The sequence below is a fragment of the Homalodisca vitripennis genome, chromosome 4 (genome assembly GCF_021130785.1).
Source record: "Homalodisca vitripennis isolate AUS2020 chromosome 4, UT_GWSS_2.1, whole genome shotgun sequence".
Taxonomy (NCBI): domain Eukaryota; kingdom Metazoa; phylum Arthropoda; class Insecta; order Hemiptera; family Cicadellidae; genus Homalodisca; species Homalodisca vitripennis.
The window spans coordinates 172,906,001-172,924,949 of record NC_060210.1 but is presented as its reverse complement, the minus strand read 5'-3'; the positions used below and the strand labels follow the sequence as shown (position 1 = coordinate 172,924,949).

At 32.4% G+C, this 18,949-nt stretch overlaps 1 protein-coding gene across 1 annotated transcript; it reads right to left on the bottom strand.

Annotated features, from left to right (window-relative positions):
• Nucleotides 1-2,457: 2,457 nt before the first annotated feature.
• Nucleotides 2,458-18,738, bottom strand: LOC124360656 (ras-related protein Rab-39B). The gene is made up of 3 exons (XM_046814467.1): nucleotides 18,395-18,738; nucleotides 7,964-8,073; nucleotides 2,458-3,651 (listed from the first exon to the last, which is right to left on the bottom strand). Exons 1-3 carry the CDS (start codon nucleotides 18,500-18,502, stop codon nucleotides 3,213-3,215), a joined length of 657 nt encoding a protein of 218 aa, XP_046670423.1. The 5' UTR covers nucleotides 18,503-18,738; the 3' UTR covers nucleotides 2,458-3,212.
• Between the last annotated feature and the right edge of the window lie 211 nt (nucleotides 18,739-18,949).

Below are 18,949 nucleotides of genomic sequence, written 5' to 3'. Positions count from 1 at the left end.
TTAACCAAAATTAACATTAACTTACTATTTTTAAGTCGACAGTATTTGTATACTTAAAAACATTGTAATAATAAATAATTGTCAGTAAAAAATAGAGTGTTTATTTTGTAATTAACATAAAATTAACACAAATTAACAAAATTAACATTAACTTTTTAAATTTTTTTTTGTGTGAAAAATATAGTTTCGGATGCTTTTATTAAATATCCCAAGTTTTATTAAAATCTAAACAGTACAACTAGAGTAATGGAATTTTAAGTAAAATTCTCCATTTTGGCCCAAATTAATTGGATTTACTGTGGAGTTGAGAGGCTGGAAATACTAGTAGGCCAATGAGTTAAAGAAGGTTTTCCTGTCCTGTGTATGTATATATTCTTTTGAGCGGGAAACAAGGAAAAATCAATTATGGAACAAAAAATGCAAAGACCAGAGTGAATTACAATGGCCATAACTATACTTTATGGCAGATTTCCCTGATCATGGGGACAAGGCAACGCATTGATATATATAATACACTTGTACAAGAAGTTCTCATAAACGTGTTTATGAAATTGCGGGCGAAGACACGGGTAACTGCTAGCGTGTAATAATTGTGAAACCATGTTCATTCTCTTCTGAACATTTTTATAAAATGGATGTTGCCGTGTTTGTAAATAGGCTGATCTTTTGCGAAAATGCTTTTTATTCTTGATTTAATTCTATTTTGATAACTTTTGGCTTTGATAATTATTTGGATTTTATGAATTACTTGTATTGCCCAAGTATCAACAAATATTTGTAGAAGATGAGTCTTCAATAAACTAAAAATTGTATTTTAATGCCTACTTCCAAAAATACTTAGTAATACTATAGTTTATTTTACTACTCATATTTTATGTCTTCTTGTGCAAAGTTGTGGTTTAGCATCTACAACTTGATTTTCATTTACAGGTTCATAGATCATGAAATATAATGTTTGGGATTAATCAACTCCCTGTCAAGAAGCTGTTCTGATTATTTCTTGATTTAATATTTCTTTGGGACTGATAAATTGATCTCGATATTTTCCCAGTTTTGCAACGAGGTACCTGGCTGTCAGGTGGCCAAGATGTTGTAGATGCTAAACCACAACTTTGCACAAGAAGACATAAAATATGAGTAGTAAAATAAACTATAGTATTACTAAGTATTTTTGGAAGTAGGCATTAAAATACAATTTTTAGTTTATTGAAGACTCATCTTCTACAAATATTTGTTGATACTTGGGCAATACAAGTAATTCATAAATTCCAAATAATTATCAAAGCCAAAAGTTATCAAAATAGAATTAAATCAAGAATAAAAAGCATTTTCGCAAAAGATCAGTCTATTTACAAACACGGCAACATCCATTTTATAAAAATGTTCAGAAGAAAACGAACATGGTTTCACAATTATTACACGCTAGCAGTTACCCGTGTCTTCGCCTGCAATTTCATAAACACGTTTATGAGAACTTCTTGTTCAAGTAAATTATATATCAATGCGTTGCCTTGTCCCCATGATCAGGGAAATCTGTCATAAAGTATAGTTATGGCCATTGTAATTCACTCTGGTCTTTGCATTTTTTGTTCCATAGTTGATTTTTCCTTGTTTCCCGCTCAAAAGAATATATACATACACATGACAGGAAAACCTTCTTCTTTAAAAGACAACTAAGATGGGTTTTATAGTAAACTTTAAGTTAATAATAAAAGTTAGATAGTAACTTTGTTTTTTATATTTACATTACTGTACTGACCAAGCACAACATTTTGTAAAATGTACAGTTAAAATTATATTTTTACTATCACTTTTAATTTTATTATCTGGATATTTGATTACTTTATGATAAATAGCGGTTGCAGAAAAGATTGATGTAAGAAGTGATGTTATTATATGTTAATAAAAATGTAAACTTTAAAAGAGAAATTTGGTTATTGTGGGTTATTCTTTGGAAATAATATATGCCACTGTGGACTTTTTTGCACGCCTTTTTGAAATGTACAATTCCGTAGTATATTATTTTGTTAAAAGTTGTATGCTTTAGTCAGTATAAACGATGAAAGCTTTCAAAAATATAAATATTCGCATTATACGAACTGTCCTCTACTTTCTATGAGTAAAAGATTGATGGAAACTGTTCTAGTTCATAACGAAGCCATAGTGAGAACCGTATCAAAATCCATTGAATAGTTTAAAAAATATTGATGCACAAATAGACCAACACAAAAGCGACTTCAATTTATACTATGTATCAATATTGATTAATAATTTTAAAGCTGAATTTTTTGTGTGAGCTGACTTCTATCCCAAAATTAAAATTATACATGATGATTACAACAACCCAATGATTTAGATGTTTAGACAATAAAAATGTACATAGCCGGGTTTGTAACCAACCCGTGGACCTGGCCATATTTGTAACAAATTTAGGCTGTCTTCAATAATTCGACTAGGTTCATTTTGGGTTTATATTGTTATTAGAACAATCTTTACATTGTTAGTTTATGTCAAAACAAACTATAATCTTAATAAAAACAAATATATCATTCAATTTCAAAATTAAAAAGTAAAATATGCTAGCAATAATAATTGTGTGCTGAACATTACGAACTAGTGACTTTGGCAGTGGATTCAATTGTGTAAAGTGCCTGAACACATGCATGCCATTGAAAGATGTCAACTGCAAGCATACGATTGGATTCTCCACACCCACATCTACCTAAGTCTGTCATAGGCTTGAAATCCAAAAGACGATAAACCCAGGTATTGTAATAACAGTTCTTTACCACTATGTTATGTATAATTTCTATACAAAAATCGTCAACAGTCTTTACAATAAAAGAAATTGATAAAGTACTACAGAACATTAATTATACATGTAAAATGTCAATAAAATTAATTGTTTTGAAGTAGTAAAATTTATTACTTAAATATGCTAGGTGAAACCTTTATAAAATAACTATTGACTGTTAATTTGTCAAATTAATAAATAATTGCATAATTTCAGATTTTCTGAAATGACATGGGCAATCTCTACAAGAAGGTTAAAATCTAAGTTCAGTTTATTTATTATATTATGTACTGTTACAAATTAACTTACACAATAAATATTTTATATATATAGAGTAAAATTTGTCATTGAGTGTTTATATATATACAATATTTATAAAAATCTACTATAATACATTTCAAAAAGCAACATACTAAATTTAGCAACATGTAGATTTTGCCGGTTCTGCCTCAACTAGATTGAAATCAAAACCACTTGGTCTTGTAAATCCTGTCTTAATTCCATCCCAGCCATCTTCCAACTTGTATTCTCCTGATTGTATCCTGTTGTAAACCTCTTGAGTAATAGCTGCAAATGCTTCTTCAACATTAAGACCTGTCCTAGCAGAGGTTTCTATAGAAAAAATATTATGTTTATCTGCGAATGCCTTCACTTCTTCTTCACTGATCTCTCGAGCTGCTCCTACTCGTATGAGGTCCAGTTTACAGCCTACTAAGGCAAAGACTGGGCGATGAGGTTCAATGTGTCTTTTAGCTTCCAACATCCAAGCTGGGATGTTATCGAAGCTTGTGCGGTTGCAAATATCATACACTAGCAATGCTCCAACAGAATTTCGATAGTACGATTTTGTTATTGACCTGAAAACAAAACGTGTTTATAGTAAATTGCTATTTCATTAATATTTTAAAACAAAATAAGCACAGTTCACATGCATTCTTAGTACACAAGTGCATGCAATGTACATGTTGCCTGCTGAACTTAATTTGTACCAGAGTAATACAATTTGGGAATAAAAACTTAAGATATTTATGTGCCATTTTGATGTTAATTTACCTATATGCAAAAATTATATTTGGTGCCTCAATATAACTCAATTATACTCTCACTACAATATCAAAGACAAGTCTCATGGGTGAAACATATTAGTTTGATGTTAGTTTGTTCATTTCTTCTCAACAATATTTTGGTTTAATCTTTCCTCATAATTTTGAAATTTTTTGAGGCTAATTACAGAGAAATATTTTTCAAAGTTTGGATTATGTTGTGTACAGCATTTTAAGGCACGGGACTAATTAAATTTTGTTGTTGAATTAGCATGACACCTTAACCTGAGTAATGTTGAAGTTTTATCAATATAGTCTTTGAACATGTCAACATGATAACTTATAAACCACATTTTCACTTTTACAAGTAACATGTCCTGAGATAAGATATTGCTTCTTGGAAACATTGCTTTTGTAAACATTTGTAAATTTTATAATAATGCAAATTCCAAATTGTGGCTTTTGTTGCATGAGTGGCATTTGTACTTGAACCCTTGTTTACTTTTCTATTGTTCAAATAGTTTCAAATTTGGTGGTATTTTAAAAATAAGTCTAGTAGGTTTACTAAAAATATCTTTTGAATCTCACAGAATTTACTCTATTTGTATAGCAACATGCTATTACAATTTGATCACTGAGACATTGTGATACATATATACTAAATACAGTATATTTAATACATACATCATTTACTTAAAATTGATATAGTCAGAAAAGTGTAAATGTCTTGCAATACCGAAATTTACCATCTGTTGAGAATTTTCTGCTTTTACGACTTAACACTTTGATTGCGGCAGATGCCCTGTGACATAGAGGCTGATACATCTGTTCAGTCTCACTTAATATAGACCAGCAGTGAATATACCTTTGTTAAATGACACTAAAACAAAAATCTATGCTATTTCCAGGAAAAATTTGTTGCTGATGTTGAAATCGTTTCATAACAGAAGTGAATTCTATTGGCGATAACTTTCTCAATATTTTACTTATATATTTACAATATTTTACCACAGTCTTTCACCATTGCTGGTGGGTTAGGATTCAGTGAACTTGTTCGTGCAGTGACATGGCTGGACCCTCAGATGTATGTTTACGTATTTTTGACATACAACTTTTTCAGTTGTTAGTCACAATTTCTGTGAGCTCATCGCCACATACGAGATATGTTTTTTAAGTATTACAGTTTTTACATATAAAAAAATTAAATAAACACTTTCTAACAATTTTATTTTTATATGAAAGCTTACACACACTTTTATCTACTTTTCTACATTATTGCCATCAATATCAAGGCACGTATTACATCTAAAAACAACCTTTTGTATACTTTCATCATAGGAGATTGCCTCCTGATCTAATAGCGACTACAACACAATCATTTTGATGCTATTGTCGTTGTTGCGGCACTCTCAAGATGCTTCTTCTGATGACAGAAACAAATCATAGTCACTGAGTGCTGAATTGAGGCTGTTTGGAAGTAATCAAATTATCCACAGCAAACTAAATATTTCTTGTAATAGAGCACACTTCTTGAAATTTGAGGATACTCTTCTGATAATAAAGAAATTATGAAATGTCTGTTCATCTTCACTTTATCATTCACTTTCTGTACCAAGTCGGTGATCATTGTGGGTTGTCCACTCATTTCTCATCATAATTATTTTTTTGGCCATCTTATAAGCTCTCACCCATTTAAATGTCATTTGATCACCTATAATGTTTTGTCTATACACTTCACAGTTGGGGAGATTCTCAACTGGTGAGGGCATTTGGACAGATGACCAGACATTAAACTTAAATAATATTGTATTCTGTGACGAAGCAACCTTCATGCTAAACGGGGAAGTAAATAGACACAATTCTCGTCTCTGGAGTGATGTTAATCCTTACTGGGTGCAAGAACAACACACTCAACATCCTGAAAAAAATTAACGTTTGGGTAGGTATGATGGGAGGACAAATTATTGGACCATTCTTCATTGAAGGGAACCTTACTGGTGATGTGTACTTAGGTATGCTCCAACAACAAATAATTCCAGCAATCCAGGCATCCAGAGATGATTTTGAACAAGTTTGGTTCCAACAAGACGGAGCATCTCCACATTATAGCCGGCAAGTCCGCCACTACTTGGATAATGTTTTCCCAAATCGATGGATAGGTAGACGTGGGTTTATTGAGTGGCCCGCCAGATCACCAGATCTGTCACCACTCAACTACTTCATGTGGGATTATGTCAAAGACAGAGTGTACAAAACAAAGCCACGAGATATTGATGATCTGAGAAATCGAGTTGTACAGGAAATACATGGGATTCCTCAACAAACATTGCAGCGAGTTGTATCACATGTTTACACCACTCTAGCGCATTGTTAAGCCGCTGAGGGGAAGCAATTTGAACACTTCTTGTGAAACGTTAAGCTGGTAAGTAATGACAGAATATCTGCTTAAAAAATACATAACGATATTAGAAAATTCTTATTAAATATCTCTTCTTTTCCTTTATAGGGAACAATAAAAAATACAGGTTTCATTAGAATTCTCCACTTTTCCTAGTTTGTACCTGTTATGAATACCTAACAAATGAGAGATCAACTGAGTGGTGCTTAAAAGTGACAGTTTTTAGCTGCCCCAAAAGTTACTTATTCCTATGTTGTAAGTAGTTTATTCTGGCTTATACAATTTTCAATGGGCAGTCATTTTTTACTGGGTTAAGATAGAGACCTCTAGTTTGCGTTGTTTGTTTTCTTTTATCAGGGGCTTGAAAATGACAGGTCACTTGATGAGGCTTTACATTTAAAATTTTTGAGCTGCCTCCAAAGTCCCCCATTTTGGGTTTGTGAATGAAGCAGTAATTATGCCCAAAAAGTACCTCATAATATAACATAAATGTGTGGCGAGTTCAGTTTTTCTCATGTGAGCCGTTACAATATTAGTCGGGGGTCTCCAGACTTTTTATTAACCCTGTATATCCTAAACCTCAAACTCCAGCCCACTATTTTGGTATTGTTCATGCAGATGACAAGCCCCTCGCTGTGTGTCATACACTCCAAAAAATATAATAAAGGTGAAATTGAAAATTTTTATAAATTAAAAGTTATTGATAACGTAGCAGTACACATTGATTTAAAGGTCAATATATTCAATTTGAATAAAAATGCAACTACAAATCAATTGGTATTAAAATAAAAACTTTTGTATCTTCAATTAATTATTACTACATTTTTTATTCATACTCTGACATTTAAGACAGAACATCAGCTGTAAAGTATTTGTTTGGTGTTTATTTTTCAATGAGTTATGTTTTCTAGTTAACCCATTGACTACCAATTAAAATTCAAATATTTTTACCCTCAGGTACCAAATTAATTTTTTATTTTGTGATAGAAGTGTGGGTGCTTAAGGCCAATTAAAAATAATAAGAGACCACATAACTTGCTAAAATTATATTTTATTATCTTATATTTTAAATATTTAGTTCCGTAGCAATAATTGAATTTATACCAGATCTTCCACTAAAGAAAAATTATTTGGATTATTAGGTTGCCTTGGCCACTCGTTTGAAGGCTAGGCCTTGTCACATAATTGTCTTAAATTTTTTCATTGCCACTTTCACTCAAAATTTTGTTATCAAAGTTACTACCACTCACTTCATTCTTACTTTCATTGAGTATGTTCTATACAAAGTTACTAAAACTCTCAGAAAAGAACGTTATTTTTCCACATCAATTCAGATGGCAACTAATCAAAACAAACAATCATCAGATGAAACAGTAAACAACAATCAATTTTGAGAGAATCAACCAGCTTCAAAATCGAACATGTTATATTATAACACATCATCGATATACTAGTATACACAAATGCCAAATAATAGGTATAATCAGGAATATTTTTCAACTCCAAAATTATTACGAACTTAGCGTGACGGGCAGCACCCGTCATCGGTAGCCAATGAGTTACTTTTATTTAGATAAATATTTACACATTTTTGTCTGAACAAGTTTACTGAATATGTACAAGCATTTATACAGAACTTAAACATATTTGGTTTTATATTTAGTAGAAAAGAACTGATATAAAATATTGTTCCTTTTTTTCGAAGCTACATAGTTAAACCATCAATACCTAAATCTTTCCTGGCCAGCAGTGTCCCAAAGTTGGAGTTTTATCCGAGTCCCATCTTTAACTTCAATTAATCTTGCAAAGAAATCAACTCCAACTGTAGGGTCAGACACCTGAAATCATAAACATATGTTCAGTTATAGAATTAAGATTTCTTATAAAAACAAATATAATAGAACTAATACAGCAAAGACACTGAACTGTTATCATGGCTATTTTAATCGAGTGTGGGCTGGCTGGAGTTGTCCTTTGACAAGCTTAATTAAGGAATATGAATGTGTAGAGGATGGTGTAGATAGAACTCCTTGTTCACTGACAGGGTAAACTGTATAACTTACCAGCTGGTGACTTTCTGGGAAGTCACAATTTTGACTTACAAAACATGGATGACACCAAATTCACACTATAACCATCCATTGATAAATATACATACAAAAAATCATCATCAAATGTCTCTTTATTTGTTTATAATTGTCTAACCCTTTACTTAGCATGTATCCATTTAGTAGGATACATCATCCTGACTGTGACTACTATTACAGTAATATCAATCACTCACTTTTATTCAGTCAATAACATAATGAATTGTTTCTGATGATTGTGTAGACCTACAACCAAAGTTTAAATACAAAACTATGATTCTTTACTTAAAGTTTATTACTGACTCTGGATGATTTGAAAAGATAAGTTTTCGGACATTCTATGTTACTAAAATATAAAACAACATTTCTAGAATTGGTATCTATCTTCTTAAGACATAGAAACACTTTGAAAAAAAAAAAAAAAATACCTTAAGGCATAAGGTTAATCATACGCAAAAATTTTTTAAACTCTCTAATATATATGGCTATGAAGTCACTAAAGTCAAAGTTAATAATAGGATAAGTCGTACTCCAAAAAGTTCAATCATGTACCTGAGCATCCAGACTAATTAGACTAATCAGCAACAAAGTCACTGTACAGATCCACTAACCAACAACAGATGCCACACACCCTAGAGAAAGTGAGAGACCGAGGAACAAACAAAATGAACAATTCCTGTAGCAGCACTGCACGTAATTTGAAACAAAAGAGAACAGCATGGTGTTGGTTGACGGGAGGGTAAAGGGCATACACCCTTGGCCTTATGCCTGGAACTGTATATAATTCTAACAGTTTTATAATTATTGGGATCAGAAGTTTAATTCCTTCATCTAATGTTTCAACTTATTTTAATCTAAAAAGTTTCAAAGACGTTTAGTGAAATCCTGTTATCATTTATAAACATAGGTGCTGTCACAACTTATACTCAAACCGCCTATTTATTATCAAAATTCAACACAAATCAACAGTATAATGTGTCCATTTTTGCATGTGTGGGTTTTGTAAAGTGACAACTGTTTGCCATATGATCAAAGACATCGGACTTTAGATCTAAATTAGAGATCCAAAGTAATAGGTTATAGAGTATTAGAGTAGAGTTATTAGAGAAGTTATAGGTATCCATGAAGTTGACTTATGTGAATGGTTATAACTATAAACATATTTCTTATTTCACATGTCTTTTTGTTATTGTTGACATTCTTTGTTTATATCTTTCAAAATAAACAGTTTCTAGTTTTTATAGTCATTAGTCGAGCTGTGAGAATAATTCTCACATTTTCAGTTTTCTGAGCACCAAGTGCGATCTAGTGGTAAGTGGACGAAACTGTTCCAGGTATTCCTCAACTAAGACTCTAGTAGCACTGTGAATGTGGAATATTCATTTAAACTGTATTTTGTGTTAGTACTGTGTTCCCTAGTACTGGTGATGTTGTGGGGGTAGTCACGTCAGTGAGGAGAAACTTCTACACTTGACTAACCGTGTAATCCGTATTGTGAGATTTATTCTCTATAGCCGACTAAGTGTGTGAGTGGGAATGTTTTGAAACTTGTGTTACTCTTTATTACGTTGTACCATGACAAAATGAATGAAAACCAAGAAAATAAAGTGTTACGTTGGCTACAAAAGACTTACGATGACTCTGAGGATTCTGACAGTCCCATTGAATATGATGACGATGACAGAAATGTCTTGTTTGGGTTCAGAAACAACAGATAGACATACAAATGAATACACAGAACTTGTATCAGAACTATCTATTCTCAAAATGATGTTGATTTGTTTGCTAACCATACTAGTGTTGCTAACGTGTCTTTGAATCATATTTACGGTTGTCCAATTGCTTGCAAACGTATTTGTACAGATTGTGAACATGCTTCTGTTTGTCCAAATTTGTCGAGGACATCAAATATTGCGTGTATGTAGGAGCGTACCTAATGAAAGAATGAGCCAAAACCAACCTATCATTCGTCAGTGTCCTCCAATGTGTTACATTGGGATAAAAGAGGATGTATTTTGGAATATGGATCACACCCACTGCGACAAAAACCTGTCCCAAAAATATTACCAGGTGTAAAGAGAGCAGCCCAAATTCACAAAACAGGAGTGGATTGTTCAAAGATTTTTATCCCTGATTCAATGGTAAGTGACAGAGTAATGTTTACCCACCAAAAACTTACTAAAATGAGCAAAACACATATAGGAGTCACCAAGACTGCAAGATGACTGATGAAACAGAGCTGTTGGCATTTTTAGGTTTCATGTACATAATCAGAGTAAAAAAAAAGATGTCACAACCATTTAGATAAGCAAGATGGTACAGCACCTATAACTCTTCAAAAAATAAAAATAAATTCCAGAAGAGCTTCTTGAGATTTCAGAAAGGCGTAGGTGTTCCGTCATTATTTGCTTTTTCACGACCCCCAAATGTGCTCCATGGTTTCTTAAGTACTAGATAAAAAAAAATTTGTTTTGTTACTATCTACACTTATGCAAATTATAATATTGATGAAAGTAATGGAGTAGCACTTAAGCCTGAAATGATAACATACAATAACAAAAGGGGCTGTAGACGTGGTCGACCGGCTGAAGTCTGAATACTGTGTTTTCCGGATAAGTTGCAGATGGCCGTTTACCGTATACAACAGTATGCTGTACGTGGGTGCAGTCAATGTTTTTATAAATTTTAAGGCAAAAATACTGATACTTATGACTGTTTAAGAAGAATCTTCTTACTGGAACTAAGCAAAGAGTTGATAAAAATCAACTGCTCAAAAGAGTTTAAATCAAAACATTTTCAATTCTACCAAACAGAAAATTAAAAAATGTCTTGGCAATGTTAAAAGACTGAGTAGAGTCACCGCCTGACAAACCAAATAACAGAAATACTCCAAAGTGCAATAACTGCCCTAAAAGAATATATAGTAACACCAGCAACAAGTGCAGAGATTGTAAGGTAGCAATATGTAAGGAGCACATTGCAACAAGGACAGCAAGTAAGCTATAATCAATCCATTTATCTTCTTAGAGTGAAGAAAATGGAGACTTTTTACCAGTAATGCGGAAATGATTTTATTATATTTAAAGTGTTACCTACTACTTGTTTATTCTTAGAATGATATGAATAAAACTTCTTTTCTTGTAAAAAACTTTACAATGAATTCATACGGATCTGAAACTTTATAAAAAAAGTAAATACACTGTCTAATTTAATTTAACAATTTAAAAGTAAGATATTTGTAAATTACTCCATACTAAACTAAAACAAGTATTTTCAATTAATTGTATCTCTTGAAAAATACAGTGTGAGTTAAATGTATGAATATACTGTTTAAATTTTAAGGATAAAGATGGAGGGATGGAACTCAGATGGACAGCTTTCTAGGAAATAGAAGTGAACATTTTAATCACTGTTACAACTTTGCCCATTTCCTCAAAATGGGATTTTAAGGGGTGGCTCAAAATGTTTAAATGGTAAGACTCATTAAAAGTCATACCTCATTTGAAAAGGCTTGATAAAAGAAGAAGAACAGTAAAAGCTAGAGCTTTCTATTTCAATTCCGTACAAAATGGCAGCTCATTGAAATTAAGTTAAAAGCATGGATGGAGCCTGCTCAACCTTCAATGGACAAAGATATAAAAATGAAACTCAAGACACCCCTCTAGATAGGAAACAAAAGCGAACCATTTCCCCAAAATGGGCTTTTTGGGGACAGTTTAACATTTTTAAATGGAAAGTTACAGTAGCACTAGTAATTACAATTACGTTAAGCAATGAAATGACTAAAACTTACTAACCTGTGTTTATCAGATGGCATTTTAGAATTTCTACTACTATTCTGTACCTTAGGTCATGAATACATTAGGGTTTTGTTTTATAGATGTTTTAAATGTGACCAACATCACACAAAATAGTCTAGTGAAATAGATCTGGCGATCTTGGTGGCCACTCAATACTTCCTCTTCTGCCTATCCAGCGATTTGGAAAATATTGTTTAAATACTCGTGGCCATAGTGTGGATCTTCTACAACAGACTGTAAAACGTTAAGTGACAATGCTTCATTTGTAGCCGATTTTGTTCATACAGGTTTGGGCCGGTCTTTAACGCTGCCTGTTTCCTTGAAACGTTGGTTTGTTTTTTAAACTCCTGATTTATATACAGAATTTCAATTGGGATAAGTGTCATTAAATAATTTCTTACTCCATCATAAGATCTCATCCGGTCTCTATGGCCTCACATCATCAGGATCATAATACGCTCTTGTTAACAAACACTCCAATTCAATGTAAAGTGTCACAAACACGTCTTAATTTTGTTAATTCCAACCAGAAACTGAACATGATATGGAATTCCTCAAAACTGATAAGATAAGGAAGGCCTGTCCTGCAGCAGGTAATAACCGTAAGTTTGAGTTTGTAAGGAAAGTGGTTGCATATTGAAGTTATTTACCTTCTGAATGTGGATGTTTTGCCTCAAATATTTTAATGAGTTGCTATTTGGTACTGGGTTGCAATAGAAAGCTCTATTTCCACTGTTCTTCTGCTTTTATCAAGACCTTTTATGTGAGGTCTTTATATTTTAAGATTTTGAGCCGCCCCCCTTATATCCCCATTTTGAGGAAATGGGCAAAGTTGTAACAGTGACTAAAAATTTCAGTACTATTTCCTAGAAAGGTGTCCTACGTTTCAGCCCTCCATTTTCAAAAAAACCAAACAGAGTTTATCCATACTTTTTAGGATGATCAAGGAGTTGGGAGAAAAATGGGAGGACGTAAGCATAGATGAAGATGTACATTATTTTTAAATTGTCAGACCATCCTTCGTTGTATTTGAAGAGTCAATAATTACCTTAAAAACTATTTCTTAAGTCCAGTATTCATTTACTAAGTTTAACTTTGACAACTTGAGCCAAGACAAGAATATTAAACCACGTAGAACAGTACCTACATTGTAAATGTTTCAAACTTTAAACCAGCATAATTTTGTAAAGAATGAACCTTTTTGGAATTGCGGCATTATATTCTACTAATTTAGTAGAGACCTTTAATTTGATGTAATACTTGACCTATCCTCTAATTTAAGAATTCCTTCTGATTCCTTGTGGGTCTTCTCTCTGACATGATAAAAAAAATGGCAGTTACTTCAAAAAAAAGATCTGCAGAGCTTGGCAGGGAACCGCTATCACTAAAGTCTTTATGGCAATTTATAACACCAGTTTCAGTATTATTTAGACTTAGTTTTCAATAGTGTCATCATTGTTCATACTAGAAGTTCCTGCTTTCACAAATGTCTCACTTGGGCCTACCTCAACTAACCTATTAGGCCAACAACTGTTTGATAATATAACCTTTTTAACCTCAGCACTACTATCACACTGCATTTGTCCTGCTCCTTCAACAAAAGGATATTAAACCACAGCTTGACAGGGAACGAATATCACTAAATCCTTCATAATAATCTATAATACCAGTTGTATTACTTTAATAGACATAGGTTTTCAAATGTGTTTCCATTATTCATATTACAAGTTCTCGCTTTCTTACATGTCTCACTTGGCCCTACCTCAACTGGTTAGGCCAACAACTAACTGACATAACCTCTTTAACCACACTACCATTACAATGAGTATGTCCTGCTCATTCAACCAAAGCATATAAGTTACCTCAAGTAATTTCATTGATATTTAAGGTTTTATTATTCTTAGCCAAACTACACATTAACTTTGCACATTTCATACTATTAATCAGAGATTTCTATTTGTCAAATTCCATTAACAGAGAACGCACTGCACTAACAAAACAAAATAATGCCACCAGTATTGAAAAAAAAACATTAAAGGTGAATAATTTTACTTTTCCATAGAGGTAAAACTACCCACGTGGCATTTGTGTGGTTTTACCAAAAATCAAATTATTACAACTGGTATATATTTTAGAGGTAATCCTAGCTGAATGCTTTTGGGTAATTTTACCTATAGAAATAAGTGGTTTTAGGACTTGAGTAAAATAATAATCAGCTGTAACTATTTTTTTATGCAACTATGGACATGGGGACTTTTACCACTTATAGAGCTGAAAATTCTGTACAATTAGGTATAGAAATGTAAAATTTGAAGAAGAAAAATGGACTTGGGTACTTTTACCTCTAAACCCTCGGTATCTTAGAGGTTACCACATATATACACATCTGAAGCCACCAGATTTCCAGAATAACAGCACAGAAAAAATTCGAACATGTATATTAAATACGAAACCAAGTCAATTCTAAGGGCACTAGCACACTCACGTGGGCCGTGAGGGCCGTTGATGCAACCTGCATGACACTACACATGATCTTTCTAATAAAGGGATAAGCATGGGATAAGATATATTGTGTACCTTCACATGGTATATGTGATTTTATGGAGCCGTTATGTAATTTTTTGAAAATAAAAAGGAAGTTTATATAATCAACAAGGAAATCTATTATTTATAAATTCATTAATAGTCTGATAACAAACAACTCGGCAGACAATAACATAGGAAATATATGTTATTTTATAGTGTAGGCTATGTTGTGTGCTATCACAGGTTGCAATATGCCTTCATGGCGGTGTTTTGTATTTCTGAGAAAAAAGTAAGTTTGTACCATTTGTTTTATTCATTGATAATCTCGTAACAAAACTCTTAGCTCACAACAAATTTTATTTTATGTTGGTTTGTAGTGTATATATTGTACCTCTCAGTATGGCAAATGTGCCCTTATGGAGCATACATTGTCTAAAATGTTACTATAAACATTCACTTTTTAATATATTTCTTTTTTTTAATAGACCTTCATACAGTGATAGTTGGGAATTGTCCTAATGAATAATATAAATTTAACTAGGCCTATTATAACTGCTCTATTTTCAATAATAAATTTCAGGAAATAAATATATTAAATTAATTAATAATTCATTAATTACAATCAACAAGCCAAAATGTAGCTAACTTATTTATTACCAGCTCTTTTTATTGCATTGGATTGGTTTAAAATGAATTTAAAGTAAAATCTTTTGTATTATATTAAAGTAATGACCGTTCAATGGCAATAAACATGGATTATTTTGTGTGACAAAATCACAGACACATTTATCCTTCAAAATATTAAAAAAGTACCTAAATGTGTTTTGTTCATTACATTTCATAAATACACATAGCTCAGATTGGTTTTTATTCACCATTAAATCATTTATTCAACCCTTTGACTGGTGGAGGTTTCCTCAATAAGAGTGCCTTAAACAGTGATTTTTTAAAATGTTTGATTATTTTTAGGTGATTTGGGTTTAAGTACCTATATGTATTATGATAAACCCTCAATTAAATGTTTTAAAACTTTTTTGTATTTATACAGAAATAAATCAAATTATGCACAATATTTGAGTAGGGTACAATAAGCGGCCCGGTTTTTTATATCGAAGAATATAGTCATCGATACCTAATATTCGCATCTCAAATCCTAGACTGTCAATCGATATAACAGTACCTATAGTCCTCAATAACAATCATATATTTTAAATTAAAATATGAATTTAATATTTACAGTGATAAAACTAAAATTATTATAACCAAAATTAGGAAAACTGAAGACGACCATATTTACTCCTCTCACAGTTACAGTTGTTTCTTTCCCACAAATTTCACATAATGGGTTTTTCGGTACAAGTCCAACATGTTGAAACAACGAAAAAGCAACGTCAAGTAGTTTTCTAAAATTGACTGCTATTTTTAATAATCAGAATTACTTATGTAAAATTGAAATATTATCCTATGTGTATTATTTTAGAGTGTTTACAGCTGTTGATATAGATTATTTAAGTTAATAGTTCAAAATAATTAATCAGTATCGATGGTTATGATTAAGTAACATCGTTTGCCAATTTCGATATAAAAAACCGGGTCAGCTTATTGTACCCTACCCTAATATTTTACAATATATGAGAATAAAATAAAATATTTAGCATTTTCTCATAAACATACTAAGGTGAAGGTTAGGTACAAGTTAGTAACATTACACAAGTCTCCTCATAAACCTTTGGTGGACTACAAGGCGTGAAAACAGTTGGACACATAAAGCGGAACGGTCCAATCTCAGCACATCGTGTCCTGGTGCCGCTGTTCACCGACACTGGTCTATCTGCACACGTGGCATGCTCTCTTCGACTTGTGCTTCTTATCTGTAGAAGGGATGGTGGGAAAATGCAGAGCAGTAAGGGTACTTTGGGATTATACCGACCACACCAGTATGAAGAACACAAAAATATAAATTTATAGAAATAGACATAATAGAACGAAAAAACAACTCTTTAATTGCAAAATTACAAACTTACAAGCATTTCCAGGTATTGTGATCGGTATTTTTGTCGCTGTTATCTTATCTTTCTCGAGAATCCCGATTACGGCAGGCCGCGCGGCATCACATGATTTGCACTGTTTGCACTGTACATAATTGCCTTTCCATTACAATTCAATTTATATTTCTGATCAGCCCCTCTAGAATTTGATATTTTACTGATAGGTACTATCTCGAGGGATGTTTTTCTTTCCTTGACATCAGCGCGGGCTTCGGCAGCACCAAAGGTGCTGCCGAAGCCCGCGCTGATGGCCGGAGGCACTCGCATTTTGGGTGGCGGAATGTGATCAAGAATAAAAACAAGTTTTGAGTGTTTTTTCAATAAAGAGTTTAGTTTTAGTTTGGTAATGTTTGTTTTTGTTGAATTTTTGTGTTTGGAGAAATGTAGAGGTAAAACACGGAAGTACAACAAAGCGACGAACCAGCTGAACGGGCGGCGAGACTCTGCAATCACGTTATCTACTAGACCGCTCGACTTTGACCTCTGTCTGAGGATGGGGAGGGGTTTGCGATAAGACAATTCCTGTTTTATATTGACGAAATATTGTTCTACGCTAATCTAGTAATCAGTAGAAGCAAAATGTCAAATAACGATTCATGTCTGGGTGTGGTCGGTATAATCCCAAAGTACCGCAGTAAGTCTCAGGGTAGTATCTTAGTCAAAAATTCGTCTGTAAGTGTTTCTCATGCCATTTTACGTCATCAGTAATTTCACAAACAGCCATGTTTATTTACTCATATTAAAGACAGCAAAACGTTTACGTTTAATCAAGGAAACAAGTAACGTTAAATTGAGGATGCAACCTGTATTCACTATACAAACAAAAATAGAATCAGCTGATTACTTGGAATAACTGATTGAATACCGTCATATGGCCTGAATACCATCAAATGGGCCTGAAAAAAATAAATAAAAGAACAACTGCATCTAATGGGAACAACGAAAACTAGTACTTGAAACTGCTTCTTATTTATTCCACTAGATCACATTCATATTCAAGTGAAAGATTAATCATCACAAAACATTATTAAGAAGACTTGTCTAGCATTACAGCGCTTCCCAAACGGCTATCGGGATTACTGCAGGTGGCACGTAGGGCGTTTATGAATGTGTTGCAGGATTACTAGTCAAAGGGTTAAATATAAAAATAGTTTAACTATACTCTAACTATAAATATCTATAACGTAACTCAGTTCAGCATTTTGGTTTCAATAGCTTAGATAATTGTAAATAAATATCAATGATTGTGGTGGTAGCCTCTTATACTGCAGCCTCATGGTACTACCCAGATGGAAAGAGAAGTTACGGCAGGGGGAGGTTGCAACAAATGTATGTGATATATACCATTGGATATAGGAATGTTTCTGCATGACTAAAAAATGTTGTGAAATAGCTTAACACTCATTTAATTTTTAAAGCACAAAATATATTTTTGAAACTTTTTTGACCAAAAATATATCATATTCAGCAAGTAATTTTAAATGAAAATGGCAAAAATGTTGACTTTTTTAAAGTACCAACTGTCCCATAAATAAGTATAAATTTGATTATGGTAGAATATATATTTTTATGCTTTGACAATACACATCAAATCTGCCAAAACGAACTTACCAATCTGTCACTACAGTCTAGGCCTATGGGCAGATGGGTGGTTGAAGTCTCAGAAATTTAAACATCTATTGAGCTATGAAATCTTACCTCAGCAAATTTGCCATCAGTAAAATACTTTAGGAGTGAACTTTTTCCCACAGTGCTATCTCCGATTAAAATAAGTCGAAACTGATAATCAAATATTGGCTCAACCATAGTGTTATTTACACATTCATATCACGTCCAAAATACAATAAGTAAGAGAGTAATCAAAGCATCAAATTTGCATTAATATTATTATATTAATTGCGAAAAGCTAAGGAAACCAAATATTGATAAGCATAGGACTTCATTTGATAATCAACACAATACGAAATACTTCGCAATATAAATTAATATGCATACAATCTACACTGTAAAATATTTACTATGATATCAAGATTATCAGCTGACAAATTAGTGAGAAAAACCAAAACAACTGTGAATTAGTGAATATAGTATCTAGGAATAATGAAAGCAGTCTGTTCCACGTACCATAGAGTAAGGAGTAATAAAACACATCATACTACTTTTAGAGTGTATTGTTAACATCATATCTAAATATTTCTTGGATAATTTTAATAATATACTATTTTTAAATGCAATACAATATTAAATATTAAA

Bases quoted from the DNA above. Each gene is read 5' to 3' on its own strand.
- LOC124360656 (XM_046814467.1), bottom strand. From the start codon at position 18,502: ATGGTTGAGCCAATATTTGATTATCAGTTTCGACTTATTTTAATCGGA. The intron at 8,074-18,394 runs GTAAGATTTCAT...TTATGATTTCAG, and splicing joins CTGATGGCAAATTTGCTGAG to GTGTCTGACCCTACAGTTGG. The intron at 3,652-7,963 runs GTATTGATGGTT...TTTTGTTTTCAG, and splicing joins GCTGGCCAGGAAAGATTTAG to GTCAATAACAAAATCGTACT.